Source organism: Bufo gargarizans, chromosome 4, assembly GCF_014858855.1.
Source record: "Bufo gargarizans isolate SCDJY-AF-19 chromosome 4, ASM1485885v1, whole genome shotgun sequence".
Taxonomy (NCBI): domain Eukaryota; kingdom Metazoa; phylum Chordata; class Amphibia; order Anura; family Bufonidae; genus Bufo; species Bufo gargarizans.
The window spans coordinates 534,094,880-534,116,375 of NC_058083.1; the positions used below are offsets into that span (position 1 = coordinate 534,094,880).

At 46.9% G+C, this 21,496-nt stretch overlaps 2 protein-coding genes across 2 annotated transcripts in view; one reads left to right on the forward strand and one right to left on the reverse strand.

Annotated features, from left to right (window-relative positions):
* The window catches only part of LOC122934742 (oocyte zinc finger protein XlCOF6-like), a 398,458-nt gene that overhangs the window by 70,111 nt on the left and 306,851 nt on the right, over nt 1-21,496 (forward strand). The gene's annotated exons all lie outside the window — the stretch shown is intronic.
* Nucleotides 2,754-21,496, reverse strand: part of LOC122934825 (gastrula zinc finger protein XlCGF71.1-like) — a 33,469-nt gene continuing 14,726 nt past the window's right edge. The window contains exon 2 of the mRNA XM_044290530.1: nt 2,754-5,206. Coding sequence (XP_044146465.1) covers nt 4,401-5,206 — 806 coding nt within the window. The 3' untranslated portion in view covers nt 2,754-4,400. The remainder of the gene's footprint in view (nt 5,207-21,496) is intronic.

Here is a 21,496-nt window from a genome sequence, read left to right on the forward strand (position 1 = left end):
AAGAAAACTCTGTGAAGATACTGACTAGGTGGTACCGTACCCCAGACTTCCTTCATAGAATTAACTTAATCCCATCTAATAAATGCTGGAGATGTTCCGATGGAGTGGGCAACATCTCTCATATTTGGTGGTTTGAAACATTTCTGGTACGAGGTCGAGTCTGCCATTAACAAGGTTTATCACTCCCAAATGAAACTCTCGGGCCCTCTAGTACTACTGTGGCTTCCCAAGAAGGATTTTAGGCCAAATAAATCTTATCTTGCTACACATATGATCACAGCAGCAAAACTTCTTATTCCAATTAAATGGAGGGAGACGGACCCACCCTAAATATGTTGTATGAGAAAATGAACTTCCTGTGTTGAATGGAAGAATTGGCGGGTTGGGAGAATAATACAAGTTGTGAATTCCTAAAAATATAGCAGCCCTGGCTCTCTCACATGGATGAGCGATACGCGTCAGCTTACAATTTGACAATATCATCGTGACATGATCTTCAGAGATGTCCACATCTTAAAACTGAAAACGATGGCACTGTCATCACATTCACTCACCTGAATTAGAGAGTTTATTATATATAAGCAATAGAATTCTATGCTAAACAGAAGAGATCCTAGCTGACATTTGTTAGTTTGAGTTAATTTTTTTTTTGTTTCACTATTTTGAATTTGTCTGATAAAAATGGGGTAGGCCCAGCCGATGAGAGGTAAACCCATTAGTCAAAACCTACACAGAGTAACAGTCCACATTGGCGTGCCTCTAATTTGTTGTAAATCTACTGTTACTTTTTAATAGAAATGTATGCAACTTCTGAGATACTGTTGCTGATCTTATTGCCATATAGCTACAGAGTTGGGGGGATGATTCAATGGTCTTTCACTATTATTGTATCCTCTGATGTACACTAATGTGATATATTATGTTTTTGTTATCATATAATTGACAAAAAGAAAGACATGCAAGCATGGAAGGGAGCCACAGTGTCCTCAATAAGGGTCAAGCCACCATCAGCAGGACAGTTGGAACACAACAGCCGATCAACTGGACGGGAACTCTCCTCGGTCCCGGTGGTGGCTCTCTGCGTGTAGATGGCATTAAACGAGGGTTGAGTAACTGGTAACCACCCGTCTTCTTTTTCCACCACCGCACAACATACCGCACCTCAGTACAGTTAGTATTATTAATTCAGTTAGTACTGTTAGTTCATGCAGCTCATTTGAGAAGAGCCTGAACCACACAACCAAAGAGAAAGGAGGACTTGAGTTCTCGCCAGGCCCCAGCCAATACGACACGGGGTCATACACTCAGATCGCTGCGTCCACCTCCAGCCCCCGACACGACCGTCAAAGATGTATCACTGGACCAGCTGGCCAAGCAAGCCCACAAGATAAAAAAAAAAACATGCTCACACTATAACAAATATTCACAAACGGTGCAAAATACTCATCCGGATGAGAAAGTGCTTTGCAGGTCTGCTCCCCATCTCGAGGTATCTTGCATGGTCAACCCAAATTTCGAGCGTTCCTCCCCAATCCCGAGGCATATAGTCTTGCAATCAAGGTGAGTGTATGGTGTCGAGGCTTCCATTTCGGGCAGGATATCCACTGCCGGACCTCCACAAGGCTCCAGAATTTCCTGCTCACCGCATCCAATTGGGCTCTCTTTCTATCAAATGGTAAATCAGACAGACGGCAAGCGGTAGTCTGAAGGTATGGTCCAGGCCCCGCATATCTTACTCAGCAGGCAGGTACAGAGGTGGCCAGGCTCAAGGGACCAGTGCTCGGATGCCAGAAGGCGGGGGAGGGGGGGCGGGCGCGGGACACACCTTCGTCCTACGTCATGCCGCTACGTCAACATGATTGTCAGCTTTAAAACAAGACCTGGCTTGCATCGATAGTTGCTTCACAGGCTGAGATCCTGCCAAATGTAGTAAAAATGTATGAGTTGCATTATGTCCTGTACTTCTGACCGATAGTGTCCTCTCTTCAGTGTGAGTTGTCTCATGTGTAGCATGACTTTATTTCTGACTAAAACATTTCCCACATTCTGGGCATGAATATGGCTTCTCCCCTGTGTGAGTTCTCAGATGTTCTATAAGCCCTGATTTCACACTAAAATATTTATTACATTTAAGACCATACAGTAAATGACTTCTCCCCTGCGTGAGGTCAGAGATATCTATGAAGATCTGAATTCTGACTAAAACATTTCCCACATTCTAAACACAAAAATTACTTTTCTCCTAAGTGGATTCTTAGATGGGTCACAAGATGTGATTTCCGACTGAAGCATTTCCCACATTCTGAACATAAAAATGGTCTCTCCACTGTGTGAATTCTCTCATGTCCATCCAGAATGAATTTCCTGCTAACAGATTTTCCACATTCTAAACATGAAAATGACCTTTTATCTCTGTGATTTCTCTCATATAAGGAAAGATCAGATTTCCTTTTAAAATATTTCAATTTTTTTTCTTGTTTTGCCAATTAATGATTGCTTAGATGAAGGTTTCTTGTGACCAGCAGTATCAGTGGATAGATCTCCGCTGTGAAGGACTGAGGGTACATTAGGAATTATTGAATCATCTTGTGTGGCATTATCTTCTACTTAATTATAGGGTGGTAAATGGAGATGCTTATAGGAGTCTCTCATCCTGTCTTCACCTAGAAAATGAAACAAAATTTTCCTAAAAACAAAAATTTCCTAAAACAAATTTTATTTATATTAATCAAGCTTTATTGAGACAATATGAAGCTAGGAAACATGAAGTAAATAGGAGAAATTATCAAAACCAGTGCTAATGGCAACCAATCCCATTCCAACTATACTTTTTCAGGCAGCTTTTGGAAAATTAAAAAAGGGATTTGATTGTTTGTCGTGGGCAACAACTCAATTTTATTTCCCTACAAGCTTTAATACATGTTCTCTTTTGTCTTCGCTGTCATGCTTTATTTGTGCTTTATATATTATGAAGACTACTTTCTTCTTTCTTTTCGTACTTACACCTATCCTTTCATTTCTCAGCCTCTGTATCCCCAAACCCCATTACTGCTGGCATATTTTAGGCATTTAGGATGAATCATCTTTTCCACTGTTGCCTTCCAACTTTTTTGGCAGTCTTAGGTGCAACTTATGGATTTATTTTATTAACTTTTTCTGTGTGGGAATGTGAAAAAACAACAGCAATTTCACCATTTGCATTTGGAAATTTGCACTGCTTACCATATGGAATAAAAAAATGTTACCTCCATTTTGCAGGTCAGTATGATTATGGTTTTCCCAAATAAGCATAGGTATGCCATGTACTCATCTGCCCGCGCTACCGTGGCAATCTTGGCATCACTATGGTGGCTATGGGAAGCTGGACCAATTGGGCTTGGTGTTGGCATGATGTGCTTCTTGTTGGCAGAGTATTTAAACAGGAAACTGCTGGCCACAGTTGCCTGTGATTGGTCTTCCGTGCCACTGTTTGTACCTCTGCATTTCTGACCGTTGACCCATTCCTAACTTCGACTATTTGACTCCTGATGTGACTTCCTGGTATTGACCTGTTTGGTATTATACTCAGAGTTTGTTTCTCAATTTGGTTCTGACTTTCATTCTCTGGTTCCAACCTGTCCTGTCTGACTTCTCTTTCCCCTTTAGGTCCTGTACACTTATCAAGGTGAGAGGCCATCAAGCATTTTGGGGCTGCTACAGGATCATTACCTGCTTCACATCAGGAGATATATCCCTTAGAATTTGTCTCATGAGTAAGAGATGCAGGTTTCTGCAGCTTTCACTGGTACCTGTTTCTAAAGGCCTTGGACCATGATCTTGTTTTAAAGCCTAGATTGTCAGCTTTAAAAAAATAACACAGTTCAGCTCACCCCTTTTCTCATGGATTCTCCTTAAATGCTTGGAAGGTTTTGGAGCAAATTATCAAACGTGAAGAGAAATCCAGCACTGCACAGGGATCCAGATAAAATCTCTATATTCTATGCAGTAGCACTTCCAACCTACTGGTGCAGTTGTTTACATGTTTAAGACCCAACAGTCTTTACTCATAGCATAGTTATCAATGGAAGGTTTCCATCCTCCCTCAGCTCACCTTAGGACACCTGTGTAATAGGTTACCAGGTGTGCCGCTCCAGTCAAATTCTCCAACTGCCGCTTTCCTTGAAGTAAATAGCAAACTATCCTATGAGTAAGGACCGATTGGTCTGAAACATATTAGCAACTTCTAAACCGGTCTGTTGGATGTTTTATCACATGAAATAAAAGAGATTTTCCCTGGATCCCCATGCAGTGTTGGATTTCTTTTCACCTGATTGTCAGCTTTAAAACAAGACCTGGCTTGTATCTATAACTGATTCACAGACTGAGATCCTGCCATCTGTAGTAAGAATGTGTGAGTTACATTATGTCTTGCATTGTGACCTATATTGGCTTCTCTTTTCCATGTGAGTTTTCTGATGTTTAGCAAGATTTGATTTACGACTAAAAGATTTTCCACATTCTGAACATGAAAATGGCTTCTCTCCAGTGTGAGTTCTCTGATGTCCATCAAGACACGATTTCAGACTAAAACATTTCCCACATTCTGAACATGAATATGGCTTCTCCCCTGTGTGACCTTTCTGATGTCTATGAAGATCGGATTTCTGACTAAAACACTTACCACATTCAGGACATGAAAATGGCTTCTCCCCTGTGTGAGATTTCTGATGTCTATGAAGATTCGTATTCAGACTAAAGCATTTCCCACATCCTAAACACAAGAATGGCTTTTCCCCTGTGTGGACTCTTAAATGGCTCACAAGATGTGATTTCCGACTAAAACACTTATCACATTCTGAACATGAAAATGGTCTCTTTCCTGTGTGAGTTCTCTGATGTCCATCCAGAATGAATTTCCTGGTAAAAGATATTCCACATTCTGACGATGAAAATGACATTTTATCTCCGTTAATTTTCTCATCCAAGGAAAGATTAGATTTCCTTTTAAAATGTTTTCCACGTTTATGTTTAGTTCTTGTTTTACCAGTCTGTGATTGACTAAATGAAGGCTTCTTGTGACCATCAGTATCAGTGGATAGATCTCTGCTGTGAAGGACTGAGGGTACATTAGGAGTTATAGAATTAGTTCGTGTAGTATTGTTATCTTCTGCTTTGTGATTGGAAGAAAAATGGAGATGCCTATGGTAGACTCTCATCCCGTCTTTACCTGAAAAATGAAGCAAAAGTTTCTTACTTTCCCAAAACAAATTTTGTTTTTTTTATTAATCAGTAAAGCTGTATTGTGACAATAGCAAGCCAAGAAACATTAAAGGGGTTCTTCAGTTTGTTTAAACTGATGACCTATCTTCTGGATAGATCATCAGCATCTTATCGGCGGGGGTCCGACACCCGGGACCCCTGCCGATCAGCTGTTTAAGAAGGCAGCAACGCTCTAGGAGCGCCACGGCTTTCTCACTGTTTACCACAGGCCCAGTGACGTCATGACTAATATCAACTGGCCTGGGCGTGGCTAAGCTCCATTCAAGTGAACAGAGCTTATCCCTGCCCAGGCCATTGATACTGGTAGTGACGTCATTGGGCCTGCAGTAAACAGTGAGAAGGCCGCGGCGCACCTGGAGTGCCGCTGCCTTCTCAAACAGCTTATTGTCAGGGGTCCCAGGTGTTGGACCCCCGTCGATCAGATGCTGATGATCTATCCAGAGGATAGATCATCAGTTTAAACAAACTGCAGAACCCCTTTAAGTAAATAGGAGAAATTATCATAACTGGTGCTAGTGGCAAAAAATCCCATTCCCACTATCTTTTTGAGACAGCTTTTGGAAAATTAAAGACGTGATTTGATTGGTTGATTACATTTTTTTTCTACAAGTTTTGATACATCTCTTTTGTCTTCGCTGTCATGCTTTATTTGTGCTTTATATATTATGAAGACTACTTTCTTCTTTCTTTTCTTACTTACACCTATCCTTTTCAATTCACAGCCTCTGTATCCCCTAAGCCCCTTTAATGCCGGCCTATTTTGGGCCACCATTGATGTTTGCATTAGAAATTTTGTACTGTTTACAATATGGCATAAACATATGTTACCTTCATTCTGCAGGTAAGTGTGATTATGGTTTTCCCAAATATGTATAGGTTATGTCATGTACTTATCTGCCTGTGCCTTTGCGGCAATCTTGGCCTTGCTATGGCTGCGTTGCTGGCATCGTTTGGGTAAAAGCCTCTATGACTTTGAGGCTGGTCAGCCTATCAAAGAGCAGGGAAGCTGGACCAATTGGGCTTGGTATAGGCATTTTGTGCTTCATGTTGGCTTTAAACAGGCAACTGCTGGCCACAGTTTTGGTCCTCCTTGCCACACAAACATGTTTTTCTCCATTGTTTGCATCTCTGACCCACTTCTGACTTTACCTTTGCCTGCTGATTTCACCCCTGATGTGACTTCGTGGTATTGATCTTTCTTGTATTATACTCCAAGATTATTTCTTATTTTGGTTCTGACATTTATTCTCTGGTTCCAGCCTGTCCTGTCTGACTTCTGTTCCCCTCTAGTTTAGGTCCTGTGCACTTATCCAGGTAAAGGACTGTCAACCAGATGGGGACCGCCATTTAGGGCGGATTGTCCACGTATGTAGAGTTATTTCAGTTTTGTCAGACAGAGACAACTATCTGCTAAAAAATGTATATTCTCTAACTAAGGTTAACCTTATCTTCAACTCAAGTAGCCACTAATAAATAACTTCAAGTACCAATTGTTGTGACTCCAGCTGATTGTCACGACCCTTGGTCATGGTCGTGACTCCTTGGGAGCCGCATGCGGTTGCCCGCGGCTTGGTGTTGTCAACCGCAGCTGGGGGCACTTAGTTGTTTGCCTCAGGTGCGGTTGCCGCGGACAATAGGCATGTGTGCGGTTGCCCTTGGCAACGTGTGATATTGTGCACCTCCTTGTTTGTTTGTTGTGCACGAGGTGATGTTTGTATGCACTAGGACTCCTCCCTTCACCTGCGGTTGTCCGCGGCAACGTCTGGTGCTGTTTGCATGCTGTGGAAGTGTCTCGGCCTGTGGGCTGTTCTTGAGGACACGGTTGCCACGCATGCCGTTGCTGTCGGAGATAGGTGAGTGAGTTTGTGTGTATGCACGTTTGTATGTATTATGTGCACTTCCCCTTATATGTGTGTTTTCCCTTCTGTGTGCTGGAAGGGTTAACTTCCTTCCCAGTGTGTGTGTTGTCACTGGGTGTGGTTGACTGGTGGGTGTGGCCTTTTGGCCTATATAGCCTGAGTCTCTTGCAGGCTTCAGTAGGTTGCTCTCAGCCATGCTGGCTGGAGCAGCCTCCTGTCTCCTCCATCTGCCTGGTGAGGACCATCCTTCTGGTCATAAAACCTCTGTTGGGAATTTCTATGTTTCACAGTGTTATTTAGGTGTGTGTGGGGTTTTATGTTAGTGCAGCTTGTGGTCCTGGGTTCCTGTGGGATGTCTGGTGTGTGCTGTGTTCGTTGGTGTCTGAACTGCAGCACCTGCACATGGGATCCAGGGTTTGTTGTCTGAGGCAGGTGAGTGATGTGTTGGTCCCATTTGCCTGTCACTGCCATAGCTGTTTTTGTATCCCCCTGTGTTGCTTGGCCGTTGAGACTCCTGCTCCTCCGTGTCTAGGAGGAGCAGGTCGTCTTACTCTGTCCCCTAGTTCAGGGCCGACTTGAGGGCTCGTAGGGACTTTTAGGTTCCGGCGTATGAGCCCTCCTACCACCAAGGTCGGCTCATACTGACAGGAGACAGGGTCAGCGTTAGGGACGCAATAGGAGGTGACCTGCTCCCTAACTCTGTGGTCCCGGCCAAGGGGTAACCCTATCATCTCCTGGCACCGCACGGCTGGGGGTTTCCCCCACCGCCAGCCGTGACAGTATGACCAGAACTGGCACCTCACCTGACCAGAACTGGCACCTCACCTGGTCTCCTTCGTAAGAGGGTGAAGCATGCATCCATTGACCATTGGGGTGCATGCGCGTTCTCCGGAGGGAGAGCGTTACGGGGTTCACCGTTAACGGCACGGTTGGTGGCTTTTCCCCGCCACCTTGCTAACCGTGTCCGTGTTGGTGACCCCTCGTCCCTCTCAGGGTTCCTATCTCTGGCCGTCTGCTGGCAGCATTCCTTTGGTGTTCCGGCAGGTGTGCTGGTTGGGGAGTGTCTGCTGGCAGCGACCTGGAGTAGGAACGTTTTCCCTGAGTTGGATGCGGTGTCCTGTTTTCTTCCTCCAGACTGCTTTGTTGGCTGGCGACCTGGGACTGTTGTGTACGGTCCAGGTCTGTTGGTGGCAGTTCTGGGGGGAGATATGGGCATCTGTCGGGTGTCCTGTGCTCCTCCTCCGGACTGCTTTGTTGGCTGGCGACCTGGGACTGTTGTGTACGGTCCAGGTCCAGGTCTGTTGGCGGCAGTCCTGGGGGGAGATACGGGCATCTGTCTGGCAGTGCCTCCAGTTGTTCTCCCTTCCAGTCTGCTTTGTTGGCTGGCAACCTGGGACTGTTGTGTACGGTCCAGGTTTGTTGGCGGCAGCACTGGAGGGAGACACTGGTGATTAGCAGGCATTGCCCCTCCCCCCCTCCCTGTTGTTTGGCCCCACCAGCTTCCCTTTTCGGTTGGGGGGGGCTTTGAGGGGAGGGAGTGTCACGACCCTTGGTCATGGTCGTGACTCATTGGGAGCCGCATGCGGTTGCCCGCGGCTTGGTGTTGTCAACCGCAGCTGGGGGCACTTAGTTGTTTGCCTCAGGTGCGGTTGCCGCGGACAATAGGCATGTGTGCGGTTGCCCTTGGCAACGTGTGATATTGTGCACCTCCTTGTTTGTTTGTTGTGCACGAGGTGATGTTTGTATGCACTAGGACTCCTCCTTTCACCTGCGGTTGTCCGCGGCAACGTCTGGTGCTGTTTGCATGCTGTGGAAGTGTCTCGGCCTGTGGGCTGTTCTTGAGGACACGGTTGCCACGCATGCCGTTGCCGTCGGAGATAGGTGAGTGAGTTTGTGTGTATGCACGTTTGTATGTATTATGTGCACTTCCCCTTATATGCGTGTTTTCCCTTCTGTGTGCTAGAAGGGTTAACTTCCTTCCCAGTGTGTGTGTTGTCACTGGGTGTGGTTGACTGGTGGGTGTGGCCTTTTGGCCTATATAGCCTGAGTCTCTTGCAGGCTTCAGTAGGTTGCTCTCAGCCATGCTGGCTGGAGCAGCCTCCTGTCTCCTCCATCTGCCTGGTGAGGACCATCCTTCTGGTCATACTGTCACGGCTGGCGGTGGGGGAAACCCCCAGCCGTGCGGTGCCAGGAGATGATAGGGTTACCCCTTGGCCGGGACCACAGAGTTAGGGAGCAGGTCACCTCCTATTGCGTCCCTAACGCTGACCCTGTCTCCTGTCAGTATGAGCCGACCTTGGTGGTAGGAGGGCTCATACGCCGGAACCTAAAAGTCCCTACGAGCCCTCAAGTCGGCCCTGAACTAGGGGACAGAGTAAGACGACCTGCTCCTCCTAGACACGGAGGAGCAGGAGTCTCAACGGCCAAGCAACACAGGGGGATACAAAAACAGCTATGGCAGTGACAGGCAAATGGGACCAACACATCACTGTCATGGTCTTACCTCCTTGCTGTTCCCTTCGTTTGACATGTGCTGGCGGCCATCTTGGTTTCTGGGTTTTCTTGTAGCCTCCCACCCTGCGGCTCCTCCTTCCCACTGGGAGGAGCTGGATGCCTAGCTCATATATATAGGAGGTCTGTGGCTTCAGTTCCTTGCTTGGTCCTCCTGTGTTCACATGCTTCCAAGACTGCTGCTGCTTCTGGTTCCTGATCCTGGCCTCGTCTGACTACCCCGTTGGTTCCTGATTCCGGCTTCGTCTGACTACCCCGTTGGTTCCTGATTCCGGCTTCGTCTGACTACCCCGTTGGTTCCTGTTCCTGGCTTCGTCTGACTACCCTTCTGGTTCCTGACCTCTGTCTCCGCAAGACCCTGCTTCGGTTTAGCCATCCGTTCGGACTTTGCTACGGCTTGCTCTTCAATAAAACCTTCTTATTTTCCACTTATCTCTTGTTGTACGTCTGGTTCATGGTTCCATGACATTAGGACCAAGCCATGAATTCTGACGGTACAGGGCCACCCTCGCTACCTACGCTGGTTGCCAGACTTGATCAGCAGGATCACCTGTTGGGTCGGTTCGCTGTGGCGTTGCAAACCCTGCTTGAACGCACGGCTCATTTAGCTTCCGTTGCCGATGGGTCGGTTGTCGCTCCTGGGCCCGCTCCTACTGCCGCTCCGGTTGTTGCGCCAGAGTCTACCCTGACACCTGTTGCTGCGCCTGTGGTGTTTCAGGGTATGACCGGTTCTGCCCCCCTTCCACAGCGCTTTGGGGGAGAGCCAACTCAGTGCCGAGGTTTCCTTAACCAGGTGGGCATTTACTTCGAGTTGCTGCCACATGCCTTTCCTACTGAGAGATCAAGGGTGGGCTTCTTGATCTCGCTGCTCTCGGACAAGGCCTTGGCCTGGGCCAGCCCTTTATGGGAGAACAACAATCCGGTGGTTGCCGAGTTTTCCGGTTTTGTTGCTTCTCTTCGGAAGGTATTCGATGTGCCGGCTCGTGCTGCCTCTGCTGCGAAGCTCCTTATGTCCATCAGACAGGGTTCACGATCCGTAGCTGAATACGCCATTGAGTTTCGTACCCTGGCAGCAGAGGTGGGCTGGAATAATGAGGCTCTGGTCGCTGCTTTCTCTCATGGTCTCTCGGATGCCTTGAAGGATGAGGTTGCAGCTAAGGACCTACCAGTGGAGCTCGAGTCTCTTATTTCTTTCCTGATTTTGATTGACACCAGACTCAGGGAGAGACCTTCCTTTAAGGAGAGCCTGCGGAGGTCTCCTAACAGATTGGCGCCTACGTTTGCTGTCCCACCCGTGCCTCCCTCTCCTCCCACGCCTCCTGGGGATGACTTGTCTGGGGGTGAACCCATGCAGCGGGGGTTTGCTCGCCTGTCTGAGGGGGAGAGGGTACTCCGGAGACGCGAGGGCCGATGCATGTACTGTGGTCTCGGTGGGCATTTTCGGTTGGCATGTCCGAACCGTCCGGGAGAACGCTCGCACCTGAGGTCCTGTCGGGGGCAGATCTTGGGTGGAGTCTCCTCGTCCCCGGTTTCCCGTGTTGACAAACCACTGATCACGGTTGTCCTCTCCTGGGTCGGGGGCTCGGTGACGACCCAGGCGTTGGTGGACTCTGGTGCTGGTGGTTTGTTCATTGATAGAGTGTTCGTTGCCGCCAATTCCATTCCTCTGCAGCCTCGAGGTTCCCCACTGGCTCTTGAGGCGATAGACGGCAGACCCCTTCTGCCGCCACACGTGACTCATGAGACCCTTCCAGTGGGGATGGCCATTGGTGCCGTTCACAGAGAGTCGGTCTGTCTCCAGGTTATTTCGTCTCCACACTACTCGGTGGTCTTGGGGTACCCCTGGCTCCAGAAGCATAATCCGACTTTCGATTGGAGATCGGTCGAGATCCTCTCGTGGTCACCGCAGTGTGGGGCTAGTTGCATCCATGGGCCTGTCAAGTTGCTGTGTACTTCCTCGGACTCTCTGTTGCCTCCTGAATACGAAGAGTACCGGGATGTATTCGATAAGGTGCGCGCGGTTGCCCTACCTCCGCACCGCCCATACGATTGTGCCATAGAGTTACAATCCGGTGCCGTTCCTCCTCGTGGCAAAGTCTATCCACTGTCGGTAGCGGAGAATGAGGCCATGGAGGAGTACGTGAGGGAGGCGCTTTCACGCGGACACATTCGCAAATCCTCGTCCCCGGCAGGGGCTGGATTTTTCTTTGTGAAAAAGAAGGGCGGCGAGTTGAGGCCTTGCATCGATTACAGGGGTCTCAATCGCATCACGATCAAGAACGCTTACCCGATACCCTTGATTTCCGAGCTGTTCGATCGCCTCAAAGGGGCCACGGTCTTTACCAAACTCGACCTGAGGGCGGCATATAACCTGGTAAGGATCAAGGCGGGCGATGAGTGGAAGACCGCGTTTAACACCAGGACCGGTCATTATGAATCCTTGGTTATGCCCTTTGGGTTGTGCAATGCGCCCGCAGTCTTCCAGGAATTCATCAACGATGTTTTCCGTGACCTGTTGCAGCAGTGTGTGGTGGTCTATTTGGATGACATCTTGGTATATTCTGCATCCATGGAGGCCCACATTCTGGATGTCAGACGAGTGTTGCAACGCTTACGAGAGAACAAGCTGTTCGGTAAGCTTGAGAAATGCGAATTTCACCGATCCCAGGTAACCTTCTTAGGTTACATCATTTCCGCTGAGGGGTTCTCCATGGATCCTGAGAAGGTTTCGGCTGTCTTACAGTGGCCCCAGCCCAGTGGGCTTCGTGCCCTGCAGCGCTTTTTGGGCTTCGCCAATTATTATCGGAAGTTCATCAGGGACTTTTCCATGCTAGCCAAGCCTCTCACGGATCTGACCAGGAAGGGCAGTAATCCTCAGGTCTGGCCGCTCGAGGCCATCCGAGCTTTTGAGGCTCTAAAGTCCGCCTTTGTGTCGGCTCCGATTCTGTCGCATCCCAACCCTGGGTTGCCTTTTGTCCTCGAGGTGGACGCGTCTGAGACGGGAGTAGGCGCCCTCCTGTCTCAGCGTAGAACACCAGAGGGTCCTCTGCTTCCTTGTGGGTTTTACTCCCGGAAACTGTCTTCCGCGGAGTGCAACTATCAGATTGGTGACAGGGAGTTATTGGCCATCGTGCAGGCCCTTAAAGAATGGAGGCACTTGCTCGAGGGCTCGGTGGTTCCGGTTCTCATCCTGACGGACCACAAGAATCTGACCTACCTCTCTGAGGCCAAGAGATTGACACCACGTCAGGCCAGATGGGCTCTGTTCTTGTCACGTTTTAATTACGTGGTCTCCTACCTACCCGGCTCCAAGAACATCAGAGCGGATGCCTTATCACGGCAGTACTCCGAGCTGTCCGGGGAGGAGTCGATTCCGACTACGGTCATACCCCCGAATCAGATCCTGGCCGCTATTCGCACCAGCCTGACTTCTCCTCTGGGTGAGCAGATTTTGGCGGCTCAATCTGGTGCTCCCTCTGGGAGACCCAACGGCAGATGTTTTGTGCCTGAGGAGTTGCGCACTCGGTTGTTGCGAACCTACCATAACTCCAAGGCCGCGGGGCACCCTGGAAAGAATCAGCTGTCCTGGGCGGTTTCACGTCTGTTCTGGTGGCCTTCTCTACGTTCCGACATCGCCGCATATGTAGCGGCATGCTCCGTTTGTGCCCAGAGTAAGTCCCCTCGGCACCTTCCGTTGGGCCTTTTGCAACCCATAGCCACCGGGGAGCGTCCATGGTCACACCTGGGGATGGATTTCATTGTGGACCTCCCTGCATCCCGAGGCCATACGGTCATTCTCATGATTGTGGATCGGTTTTCCAAAATGTGCCACTGTGTTCCTCTCAAGAAGTTACCCTCTGCACAAGAGTTGGCCTCGATTTTTGCCAGGGAGGTCTTCCGGTTGCACGGTTTGCCCAAGGAGATTGTGTCGGATCGGGGGAGTCAGTTTGTGTCCAGGTTCTGGCGCGCCTTTTGCTCCCAGTTGGGGATTCATCTCTCTTTCTCCTCGGCCTACCACCCTCAGTCCAATGGGGCCGCAGAACGATCCAATCAGGCCTTGGAGCAATTCCTTCGTTGCTATGTCTCCGATCACCAAGACAATTGGGTTGACCTCCTGCCTTGGGCTGAGTTTGCCAGGAACACGGCGGTGAACTCTTCCTCTGGGACGTCTCCCTTCATGGCCAATTATGGGTTCCAACCTGCCGTGTTACCGGAGGTATTCTCTCCCCAGGATATTCCGGCTGTGGAGGATCACCTTTCCGTCCTACGTGCTTCTTGGGTACAGATCCAGAGGTCCCTTGAGGTCTCTGCGCAGCGCCAGAAACTCCAGGCTGATCGCAGACGAGCGCCCGCTCCTTCCTACCAGGTCGGAGACCGCGTATGGTTGTCCACCCGCAACCTCAACCTTCGAGTGCCCACTCCCAAGCTGGCGCCTCGCTTTGTTGGTCCCTTCCGAGTGCTTCGCAGGGTAAACCCGGTAGCCTATGCCCTTGCGCTTCCTCCTGGCATGCGGATCTCCAACGTGTTTCATGTCTCCCTGTTGAAGCCACTGGTGTGTAATCGTTTCACTTCCTCGATTCCTCGGCCTCGTCCGGTCCAAGTGGGCAATCGTGAGGAGTATGAGGTGAGCAATATCCTGGACTCACGCCTGGTCCGCGGCCGGGTGCAGTTTTTGGTCCATTGGCGTGGTTATGGTCCAGAGGAGCGTTCCTGGGTTCCCTCCGCAGATGTCCATGCTCCTGTCTTGCTCCGAGCCTTCCACGCACGCTTCCCTCAGAAACCGTTCCTTACTCCGCGGAGGAGGGGCCCTTGAGGGGGAGGTACTGTCATGGTCTTACCTCCTTGCTGTTCCCTTCGTTTGACATGTGCTGGCGGCCATCTTGGTTTCTGGGTTTTCTTGTAGCCTCCCACCCTGCGGCTCCTCCTTCCCACTGGGAGGAGCTGGATGCCTAGCTCATATATATAGGAGGTCTGTGGCTTCAGTTCCTTGCTTGGTCCTCCTGTGTTCACATGCTTCCAAGACTGCTGCTGCTTCTGGTTCCTGATCCTGGCCTCGTCTGACTACCCCGTTGGTTCCTGATTCCGGCTTCGTCTGACTACCCCGTTGGTTCCTGATTCCGGCTTCGTCTGACTACCCCGTTGGTTCCTGTTCCTGGCTTCGTCTGACTACCCTTCTGGTTCCTGACCTCTGTCTCCGCAAGACCCTGCTTCGGTTTAGCCACCCGTTCGGACTTTGCTACGGCTTGCTCTTCAATAAAACCTTCTTATTTTCCACTTATCTCTTGTTGTACGTCTGGTTCATGGTTCCATGACAATCACTCACCTGCCTCAGACAACAAACCCTGGATCCCATTTGCAGGTGCTGCAGTTCAGACACCAACGAACACAGCACACACCAGACATCCCACAGGAACCCAGGACCACAAGCTGCACTAACATAAAACCCCACACACACCTAAATAACACTGTGAAACATAGAAATTCCCAACAGAGGTTTTATGACCAGAAGGATGGTCCTCACCAGGCAGATGGAGGAGACAGGAGGCTACTCCAGCCAGCATGGCTGAGAGCAACCTACTGAAGCCTGCAAGAGACTCAGGCTATATAGGCCAAAAGGCCACACCCACCAGTCAACCACACCCAGTGACAACACACACACTGGGAAGGAAGTTAACCCTTCCAGCACACAGAAGGGAAAACACACATATAAGGGGAAGTGCACATAATACATACAAACGTGCATACACACAAACTCACTCACCTATCTCCGACGGCAACGGCATGCGTGTCCTCAAGAACAGCCCACAGGCTGAGACACTTCCACAGCATGCAAACAGCACCAGACGTTGCCGCGGACAACCGCAGGTGAAGGGAGGAGTCCTAGTGCATACAAACATCACCTCGTGCACAACAAACAAACAAGGAGGTGCACAATATCACACGTTGCCAAGGGCAACCGCACACATGCCTATTGTCCGCGGCAACCGCACCTGAGGCAAACAACTAAGTGCCCCCAGCTGCGGTTGACAACACCAAGCCGCGGGCAACCGCATGCGGCTCCCAAGGAGTCACGACCATGACCAAGGGTCGTGACACCGATGTGATTGTCACCTGTTAGGGCCACCATGACTAACCTTTAGCAGCAATAAACACATTGGTAGGGCTAAAAGTGTATGTTTAGTTCAGTTCAAACATAGAAACATAGAATGTGTCGGCAGATAAGAACCATTTGGCCCATCTAGTCTGCCACATATACTGAATACAATGAATAGCCCTTGGCCCTAGCTTATATGAAGGATGACCTTATGCCTATCCCATGCATGCTTAAACGCCTTCACTGTATTTGCAGCTGCCACTTCTGCAGGAAGGCTATTCCATGCATCCACTACTCTCTCAGTAAAGTAATACTTCCTGATATTACTTTTAAACCTTCGCCCCTCTAATTTAAAACTATGTCCTCTTGTAGCAGTCTTTCTTCTTTTAAATCTTCTCTCCTCTTTTACCTTGTTGATTCCCTTTATGTATTTAGCAGTTTCTCTCATCTCCCCTCTGTCTCGTCTTTCTTCCAAGCTATACATGTTAAGGTCCTTTAATATTTCCTGGTAAGTTTTATCCTGCAATCCATGTACCAGTTTAGTAGCTCTTCTCTGAACTCTCACCAAAGTATCAATATCCTTCTGGAGATATGGTCTCCAGTACTGCGCACAATACTCCAAATGAGGTCTCACTAGTGCTCTGTAGAGCAGCATGAGCACCTCCCTCTTTCTACTGGTAATGCCTCTCCCTATACACCCCAGCATTCTGCTGGCATTTCCTGCTGCTCTATGACATTGTCTGTCAGCCTTTGAGTCTTCTGAAATAATGACCCCTAAATCCCTTTCCTCAGATACTGAGGTTAGGACTGTATCACTGATTGTATATTCTGCTCTTGGGTTTTTACGCCCCAGGTGCATTATCTTGCACTTATCAACATAAAATTTTAGTTGCCAGATTTTTGACCATTCCTCTAGTTTTCCTAAATCCTTTTCCATTTGGTGTATCCCTCCAGGAACATCAACCCTGTTACAAATCTTTGTGTCATCAGCAAAAAGACACACCTTACCATTGAGACCTTCTGCAATTTCGCTCATAAAGATATTAAACAATATGGGTCCCAGAACAGATCCCTGAGGTACCCCACTGATAACAAGACCTTGGTCTGAATATACTCCATTGACTACAACCCTCTGTTGTCTGTCCCTCAGCCACTGCCTAATCCATTCAACAATATGGGAGTCCAAGCCCAAAGACTGCAATTTATTGATAAGCCTTCTGTGTGGGACAGTATCAAAAGCCTTACTAAAGTCTAGATAAGCGATGTCTACTGCACCTCCTCCATCTATTATTTTAGTCACCCAATCAAAAAAATCAATAAGATTAGTTTGACATGATCTCCCTGAAGTAAACTCATGCTGTTTTTCATCTTTCAATCCATGGGATTTTAGATGTTCCACAATCCTCTCCTTAAGTATGGTTTCCATTAATTTTCCCACTATTGATGTCAAGCTTACTGGCCTATAGTTGCCCGATTCCTCCCTACTACCTTTCTTGTGAATGGGCACAACATTTGCTAATTTCCAATCTTTTGGAATGACTCCTGTTACCAGTGATTGGTTAAATAAATCTGTTAATGGTTTTGCTAGTTCACCGCTGAGCTCTTTTAATAGCTTTGGGTGTATCCCATCAGGCCCCTGTGACTTATTTGTATTAATTTTAGACAGTTGACTTAGAACCTCTTCCTCTGTAAAGACACATGCATCAAAAGATTCATTAGTCTTCTTTCCTAACTGAGGTCCTTTTCCTTCATTTTCCTTTGTAAAAACTGAACAGAAGTATTCATTGAGGCAGTCAGCTAGTTCTTTATCTTCTTCCATATACCTTCCTTCTTTTGTTTTTAATTTTGTAATTCCTTGTTTTAGATTCCTTTTTTCATTTATGTATCTGAAGAATGCCTTATCGCCTTTTTTCCCTGACTGAGCTAATTTCTCTTCTGCCTGTGCTTTAGAAGCTCTTATAACTTGTTTGGCCTCTCTCTGCCTAATCTTATAAATTTGCCTGTCATGCTCATTTTTTTTTTTATATAATTCCTAAATGCTATCTTTTTGTTTTTAATGATTTTGGCCACTTCTACTATAGTGGTCTCTTCCTTTTTTTGCTTTTACTGACAAGCCTAATGCAATTTTCTGTTGCCTTCAATAGTGCCACTTTTAAGTAGTCCCATTTCTCCTGGACTCCAATGAAACTGTTCCAATCTGATAGGGAATCGTATACCACTAATCTAATTTTAGAAAAGTCAGTTTTTCTAAAATCTAAAACTTTTGTTTTTGTGTGGTGTGACTCAGCCACTGTACTTATAGTAAACCACACAGACTGGTAATCACTAGATCCCAAGCTTTCCCCTACAGTAATATATACCAAATTCCCATTTGTGTATACTAAATCTAAAATGGCCTCCTTCCGGGTTGGCTCCTTAATTACGTGCTGTAGAGATAATCCCAGTAGGGAATTTAGAATATCTGTACTCCTGGCAGAACTATCCATTTTGGTTTTCCAGTTTACATCAGGAAGATTGAAGTCTCCCATAATGATAACTTCCCCCTTCAAGGTCATTTTAGCTATTTCCTCAACTAGTAGATCATCTAATTCTTTGACTTGGCTAGGTGGTCTATATATAACACCTACACGAGTTACCTTATGATTATCAAGCTGTAAGGTAACCCAAACTGACTCTAAATTGTTCTCGCTAACTTCTATCAAATTCGATTTTATGCTATCTTTCACATACAGGGCCACCCCTCCCCCTTCTTGCCTTCTCTGTCTTTCCTGTATAGAGAGAACCCTGGTATTGTTATATCCCAGTCATTACTCCCATTCAACCATGTCTCAGTAACAGCCACTACATCTATATTCTCAGATGCCATTATAGCCTCAAGTTCATTGATCTTATTCCCTAAACTGCGAGCATTTGTAGACAAGAATCTGAGCTTGTCATTTCTTAACCTTTGTGCTACTGGCATCTTCTGGCATTGTTCCGGGGGGCAGTTGGACTGCTGGATTATCACTATTTTCCCCCCTTTCCTAGTTTAAATGCTCCTTAGCAAATGTACAGTTCTTTTCCATTCCAACAAGAGCTAACATGAGACACAAAGCCAACTCCTTGGTTCAGACACCATTCACCAAGCCATACATTGAATTCCTTAATACGCATTTTCCTGTCATGCTGAAGGTTATGCACAGGCAAAACTGCAGAGAATTAAACAGTTGATGCAACCTCCCGTATATCCTTTCCAAGTGTGTGAAAAGCTTCTTTCACCTTTGAAACCTCATTGCAAGCAAGATCATTTGTCCCAAGATGGACAATAACATCCACCTCCCTTTCCTGCTTTGATTGCCTAACAATATTAAGGATCTGTCGTCTATCCCTGGAAGCGGTAGCACCAGGGAGACATTTCACAACACCATTCTCCTCAAAATTCACACCTCTTATGATGGAATCGCCCACCAACAGCTGCTTACTATCAATCTTCACCTTCTCCTTTTTATCTTTGGCTGCAGTCTTGCATACTTTAGGCATGGGAGATGATTGTTTCTCACCCACTGTGCTTGAGCCATCCTCCATGTTGCTCTTGCACTCTGAAAGTGCTGCAAATGAATTATGGAGGGCCACAGACTGTGGGACATGTCTTCTATCCACAACTCTCAGATCAGATACAGCATCTCCACTGGTTGCATTTCCTTTAATCCAGACCTAATGTGGTCAATATTCTCTATGTGTTCCCTTTAACACTTTTCGCTGCCAGGGGTGTTTAGACATTTTGCATCCCTGGTAACCAACCAAGATAATTTAAGCCGTTTTTCCATGGACAAATAAAAACAACATTTTAACTTAAAAAAATGATACTAACCCCACATACATATTTTCGTAAAGTAGACACCTGGCACACTTTCAAAATGCCACTTAGCCTATAATACACATAGACACCTTAATGTAACTTTCTGTCAATATATAATTTTCATCCAAATTGCATAAAAGTTGATATACATGTGTAAAAGTGTGGCACATGCAAAACAATGTATGCACTATACGTCTTAAAAATAAAAGTTCACTATGTGCAGATTGCGTAGATACAACTTATGCCTGAATTTTCATGCACATATCACCAGAATGTAAAGACCAAAAATCAGATTTCAAGAGGCTGAATGCTTTTTTTTTTTTTTTTAACTAGGTACAATAACTAAAAATGATCATTTCCAGCAACAGTCAGTGGGCAAAAAATGGCCTTTCTAACTCAATTTTTTTTTTTTATCTCTCAGAAATATATTAGATATTCCTCTGTAATGATAACCATTATCACTATTACTGTAGCATATAATGAGCATCGCTAGAGAAGTGATCTGTATATTTTACTCTATGAATTGAGGATGGACAGGATAGTGCCAGTGCAAATTGGAAGCTTTATTGTGTTTGTAGTGTGTTATGTGCTGTGATCCACATGCTTGTAAACTTCTGGGTCATGGAGTCAATGAACAGCCTAATTAGTGTCATGCTTCTGTGTGGGAGGAAAACACCACACCAAGCATAGGAGGGAAAGGGGATACCAGAATAAGGCCTGGAAACTAGGGAAGGAAGATGGACACCTCCAAGAGAAAATCCTAACTCCAGTCCTGACAGACTACCAGTATTATCAGACCCTAAAAGGTAGGCAAGTCCATACACCGGATACCTAGAATCCTATCTCATCATATAGGACCTTGGAACTAATGTCAGGACTAAGTCTACCTGTTCCTCCAAAGGGAAGGACGAACAGGAGTCTCCCTCAGGCCTAATGCCAAACAACAGGGAAAGGCAACACACACACACATATATATATAAACAAATCTTCAATGAAGCTTTGGTAGCACCAGGAACTCAGCCGAGAACCAAACACAAGCTAACCACAAGTCCAACAGAAGCTATAAACCGTATAGCATAGTGGGAGAAACAACAATACATAGAGAAGGTTAAATGACCAAAATAGCCACACCTGGGGAAAGAAGGTGTGGCAAGCACCAGAAACAACACAGACTTCATTTGATCCAAAAGGAAAACATGTCAGATCAAACAACCTGTTGCCAGTCTCACAGATCTCCTGCCACCTGTCGCGGTAACGTCCGTGACAATGACTTTCTAATTCAAAATAACATTGAGGCTTTTTACAATGTGTAGAAATTATTTTCTACACGGCCTTTCCCTTTGGCCCAACCCCTTTTTAAAAGGAAGATGGACATGGATCCAGGTATTTGTTCTGTGGATCAATATAGCAGGTTGGACTTGATGGATTTTTGTCTTTTTAGAACCTAAACAACTATGTAAATGTGAAGAGGAATCCAGTAGTGTTGAGCGAGCATGCTCGGCACATCCGAGTGCTTGGACGACTACTGCGGGTGCCCGAGTGCAATTTAATACAATTAAACCAGGCACCCCCTGCTCTGAAGAAGAGTGTCTGGTTCACAAAAAAGGTTAGAAATTGATGGAAACCCCATCAAAATAGTTTGGAAACAGCATTTAAAGGATGGCTGGATGCGTCTTGGACTCCTATTATCTACAACATACAATAGACAACCACACAAAGGCTATATGGGAAAGACATGCAAATAAGCAGAATCTGCCTTGTTTTTCAGCTGAAAAACCATTTGCATGGAAAATTTGCAATCTACACTACTCATGAACAGCGCCATCTATTGGTTTCATAGTCTTATGACAAGAGTAATAGTCTTGTCATAAGACTATGAAACCAGCTCACCTTAGGACACCTGTGTAATGGGTTGACAAGTGTGCCACCCCAATC